This window comes from Coregonus clupeaformis, unplaced genomic scaffold, assembly GCF_020615455.1.
Source record: "Coregonus clupeaformis isolate EN_2021a unplaced genomic scaffold, ASM2061545v1 scaf0275, whole genome shotgun sequence".
Classification (NCBI taxonomy): Eukaryota; Metazoa; Chordata; class Actinopteri; order Salmoniformes; family Salmonidae; genus Coregonus; species Coregonus clupeaformis.
Window position 1 is genome coordinate 250,001 of NW_025533730.1, and position 5,000 is coordinate 255,000.

A 5,000-nucleotide genomic window follows, 5' to 3' on the forward strand; every position below is an offset into this window, starting at 1 on the left:
TTCAAATTAGAATTAAATACATAAATGTGTTATTAAATGTGTCATTAATTAATTCAAATACCGATTCATTTTATGTAAAATACATATATAATAATTTCACTATTTACATTTACATTTTCATGGTCCTGCGTTGGAGTGCTTCCTGAATTACTTAAAACTGTCAAACTGACCCATCAAAAGTTGGTAGGCGGAACCTAACGCCTGATTGGTTACCCTCTGCATCAAGCCAAGACAAATCAATTCGGATAATGTCAGCAGGTCCTGCTTCTACATCCTCTGCTAAGTTTAAAATGTCTCTAACCAACTCCCTGGAAAGTTCACGGAGATCCTCCATTGTCTCTATCCAGGTTGGCCTACTCTACTTCAGACCAAAGCAATGGATCAGACTAGATTCGCGTTAGCCCCGCCCCACTGACTTTGATGGGTCAGTTTGACAGTTTTAAGTAATTCATGAATCACTGCAATGCAGGATCATGAAATGTAAATGTAAATAGTGAAATAATTATATATGTATTTTACATAAAATGAATCGGTATTTGAATTAATTAATGATACATTTAATTACACATTTATGTATTTAATTCTAATTTGAATTAATTAATGACACATTTAAGTAATTATTTAATGGTGTATTTATTTATTTAATTGTGGCACTTTTAGTCCTCCATACAAGAGAGCCATCATCTCTCAACCGGTGCAATTTCCATAAGTACGTGGTAATAAAACAAACAACGACAGCTCATCATATAGGCAGTGGTTTCAAAACTCTAAGCGTGTGTTCAAGTAGAGCACACCAAATCATACATGTACTTGTTCATCATACTGAATCAGTGTTTAATCTAGAAATACATGCCTCGCGTTGCAATAAGTGTTCTTGTAAAGTCATTGCTTTCCACAATGCAATGCTCACATCACTTTCCGTGTGATATTGTTGTTCATTTGTTCAAATGTATTTGACTATGACTTAATCCGACTGCTCTGAATTCATAATCACCTCACGGTTTGGTGTTAACCTACCGATTTTCAACTGCTTTGCCTACTGCAGATTAGGAACGCTGTCATGAAAATGTATGCTTGGGAAGTCTAAAATGAGGGTAACTCCCCTTAAGGTAAATGTCTGTGTTCTGAGTGGCAAAAAAATACTGATTTTTTAATAACATTTAGATATGTGCATACTGCCTGTACTTAGGCAAACACATTTAGAAGGGAAAGAAGTGGAACTGGAAATGGAAATGCATCCCCTATACCGTAAACGTGGATCCAAAAGGAAGTTGCTGGGGTCTATTGGATGAGGGGTGTACTCAACTGTGCCTATAGCGTGTCAAAAGTCCCCCAAACGGGAAATACCCCTTGGCAACTGGGCAGAGGCCCTGTCCATTTCAGCACCGCGGACCTCCCCTATTACCCGTGTCGTGAGTGGAGATGCAGCACAAGCGCTGTCCATACAACGGTGCTGAATACAGCAACGCATGCGCCGATCCTGCCTTTGTACTTCCTGATGGTAGCAAATGTTTTGGTGGAGTTTGACTATTATAGATAAAAAAACAACGGATCGGCGCAATTTGCAAAACGCGCACCCCTTGGGGACCCCAGGACCGCGTTTGGGAAACGCTGGCCTAAAGAGCAAATAACCATGGTGTGCAGTACCCAAATTTAACCACAAGATGGCCTCCGTGCTCCACTGTAAAGTTTGGGCCTCTGCATGAGTCTCTCAGCAGCACTGCAACATGGGACTTTCAAAGTAAGTTGGCATGCAATGTTTCTTCTGGACTGCATTCAAGGCAACTAATGACACACAACTAATAGTGTCAATTATTCATCTGAACACAATTCTTGTAACTATTCGGCCTATATTATCACTCGTTTCTTTTCCCCCTCCTTTGTAAAACATTTTACGGACAGACAGACAGACAGCCCTAAGCCGGTTCCCACCCACAGGCAGCGAGTGAGAGGCTACTTTGTTTCCCTCCGACTTTGTTACTTTGTGTCATTTCGCGTGAGCGCCAAAATGTCCGACATGAAATCCTCACATTATTTCTCTCCAAATGGGAAACAAACAGCTGGTGAGGGTGCACTCGTGAGTTTGAAATCGAAGCCACTATAGTATTGTGATTGTTATTACATGGCACTTGTAACACATCACAGCAGCCTGCCTCTGAACGGGAATAGCCCAGTGACTCGTATACAAAAGGCTGGTGAGGGTGCACTCGTGAGGTCAAATTTCTAAGCCATTTTGGCCCTCTAGTATATGCCTCTCCCTTCGCACACACCCAGAGTGAGACAATGTTGTGTGCGTAATTTCTTTTTCACGACAGGTAGTACATGGAAATCAATGCGCTTTCTATGGAAAGAGGTGGGTGGCTCTTAAAAGAGCCTTTTGTGGTATAACGTGTCGAGTAGAACACTGTTTGTAATAGGTTTGGCAGGTAGCTTAGTGGGTAAGAGCGTTGTGCCAGTAACCGAAAGGTCGCTGGTTCTAATCCCCGAGCTGACTAGGTGAAAAATCTGTCGATGTGCCCTTAAGCAAGGCACTTAACCCTAATTGCTCATGTAAGTCGCTCTGGATAAGAGCGTCTGCTAAATGACTAAAATGTAAAAAAAATGTAAATGTAGGTTTACTTCTTCTTGGGGGCTGCCTTCTTGGGGGCTGCCTTCTTGGCCTTGGCTGCCTTTGTAGCCTTCTTGGGGCTCTTGGCCGCCTTCTTGGCCGCTGCGGCGGGCTTCTTCACCTTCTTGGGGCTCTTGGCGGACTTTTTGGGTGTAGCGGGCTTCTTGGCCTTCTTGGGGGACTTCTTTGCGGCGACGGCCTTCTTGGCTGCTACCTTCTTGGGCTTCTTCGCCGCGGCGGGCTTCTTGGCGGCCACCTTCTTTACTTTGGGGACTGCGGCTTTCTTGGCGGGCCTCTTCGCCTCGACAGCTTTCTTGTTGAGCTTGAAGGAGCCGGATGCACCGGTGCCCTTGGTCTGGACCAGGGTGCCCTTGGTGACGAGGCTCTTGACTGCGATCTTGACGCGGGAGTTGTTCTTCTCCACGTCGTAGCCGCCTGCCGCCAGCGTCTTCTTGAGCGCGGCCAGGGACACGCCGCTCCTCTCCTTGGAAGCGGTCACAGCCTTGACGATGAGCTCTCCTACGCTGGGTCCCGCTTTCTTGGGCTTGGCTGCTGCCTTCTTCTTGGGTGCCTTGGCCGGCGCGGCTGCTGCGGGTGCTGGTGCGACTTCTGCCATGTCTGTCTGTCGTTTGGTCCGGTACACACACACGGTCTGCGAGGAGAAGTTTGCTGTAGACGCTGCTCTGCGCTATTGAAGCTCCACACCGAGCAGGGGGCTGGCCTTAAACGCGACATGAGAACCATGTAGACTCAAGGCACCCAGCTCGGCTTCTCTGGGCTGGCCAAATGCTCTTTCACTTGTGTTTTCTGTTCGCCTATATCGGCCCAAAAGTCACCGACGGAGCCGTGTTTTTGGTCCAAAAGCGAACGGCCCAGCGAGCAGACTTGTCTCCGTTCAGAATAAAGTCATGTGGCCCGCGGAAGGGCCTGTGCATTTTGTTGCGACTCGCTCAAAACCTCACCGTTCGACTGTCGGGTGGAGCGGTGCGCACTGGTTTACCTGTGCTATTTGTCTCCTAAATGGCCTAAAAGTGCATCCGATTGCGAGCAGCACTTGTTGTGTAGTGAGCCGAGATGTCTGGCAAGGGAATCAAAGGGTTTGGGGTCCCCTGATGTGGTCAGGGGTGTTTTAAAGAAGCGCTCTTTTGGGGACCTTAAAACACATGCACCTGTGAGGCCTGGCTGAGACTAGTGTTGTACCTCAAGTTTCAGGTTGTATTCGTCGTATGTACAGTATCCACATGGTATAAACAGTCCTACGACATGCTTACTTGCACTGTGTGTGTGTGTGTGTGTGTGTGTGTGTGTGTGTGTGTTATTGTATTAGTACTTTTTGTGCACTGGCAGTGTGAGTGTTGTTGTTGTTGTATTTGTAGCCTACTATTTCTACACAGTGAGATTGTGTGTTGTCTTCTGGTAGGTAGGTAGGTTGGCTGTCTCTACTAATATATTGTTGACCTGCTTGACTCCGCAGCTTGACTCGCCTCGGTCTTTGTGTCTGTGGTTCTTGGTGTCTGGCTGGCGCTATGGAGGCTGGCGCCCCATGGGTTATGGTACGTTGATATAGGCCTAGATAGAGGGAGTCTCTCTCTCTCTCTCTCTCTCTCTCTCTCTCTCAGTCACTCACTCAGTCTCTCTCTCTCACTCACTCAGTCTCTCTCTCTCTCTCTCTCTCTCTCTGTCACTCACTCAGTCTCTCTCTCTCACTCACTCACACTCACTCTCACTCTCTCACTCAATCACTCACTCAGTCTCTCTCTCTCAGTCTCTCTCTCTCTCACACTCTCTCACACTCACACAGTGTCTCTCTCTCTCTCTGTCTCTCTCTCAATCAATCACTCACTCACTCAGTCTCTCTCTCTCTCACACTCACTCACTGAAACTCACTCACTCAGTCTCTCACTCACTCACTCACTCACTCACTCACTCAGTCTCTGTCTCTCTGTCACACACTCACTCTCTCTCACTCACTCACTCTCTCTCTCTGTGAGTGAGTGAGAGAGAGAGAGAGAGAGTGTGTGAGTGAGAGAGAGGGAGAGAGTGACAGAGAGAGACTGAGAGAGAGAGAGAGAGAGAGAGAGAGAGAGAGGGAGAGAGACTGAGTGAGTGAATGAGTGAGAGAGAGAGAGAGAGAGACTGAGTGAGTGAGAGAGAGAGAGAGAGAGAGACTGAGTGAGTGAATGAGTGAGAGAGACAGCGAGCCACATGACTTTATTCTGAACGGAGACAAGTCTGCTCGCTGGGCCGTTCGCTCCCCACTGCGTCACGTGGAAGCCACTGCCTTTTATCCTGTTGCCTGGTGAGTGTAGTAGGAAGGAAAATACGCTACGTGACTCAAATGTACTACACTTTACATGGACATTTTGAGTCATGTAGCAGACGCTCTTATCCA

General features: G+C 46.9%; 2 protein-coding genes across 2 annotated transcripts in view; both read right to left on the minus strand.

The window, feature by feature from the left end:
• The window catches only part of LOC121559657, a 71,009-nt gene that overhangs the window by 22,056 nt on the left and 43,953 nt on the right, over positions 1-5,000 (minus strand). The window contains 1 exon segment of the mRNA XM_045214541.1: positions 2,123-2,128. Coding sequence (XP_045070476.1) covers positions 2,123-2,128 — 6 coding nt within the window.
• LOC121564151 (histone H1-like) lies at positions 2,330-3,485 on the minus strand. The gene is made up of 2 exons (XM_045214538.1): positions 2,634-3,485; positions 2,330-2,341 (listed from the first exon to the last, which is right to left on the minus strand). Exons 1-2 carry the CDS (start codon positions 3,222-3,224, stop codon positions 2,330-2,332), a joined length of 603 nt encoding a protein of 200 aa, XP_045070473.1. The 5' UTR covers positions 3,225-3,485.

Bases quoted from the DNA above. Each gene is read 5' to 3' on its own strand.
- LOC121564151 (XM_045214538.1), bottom strand. From the start codon at position 3,224: ATGGCAGAAGTCGCACCAGCACCCGCAGCAGCCGCGCCGGCCAAGGCA.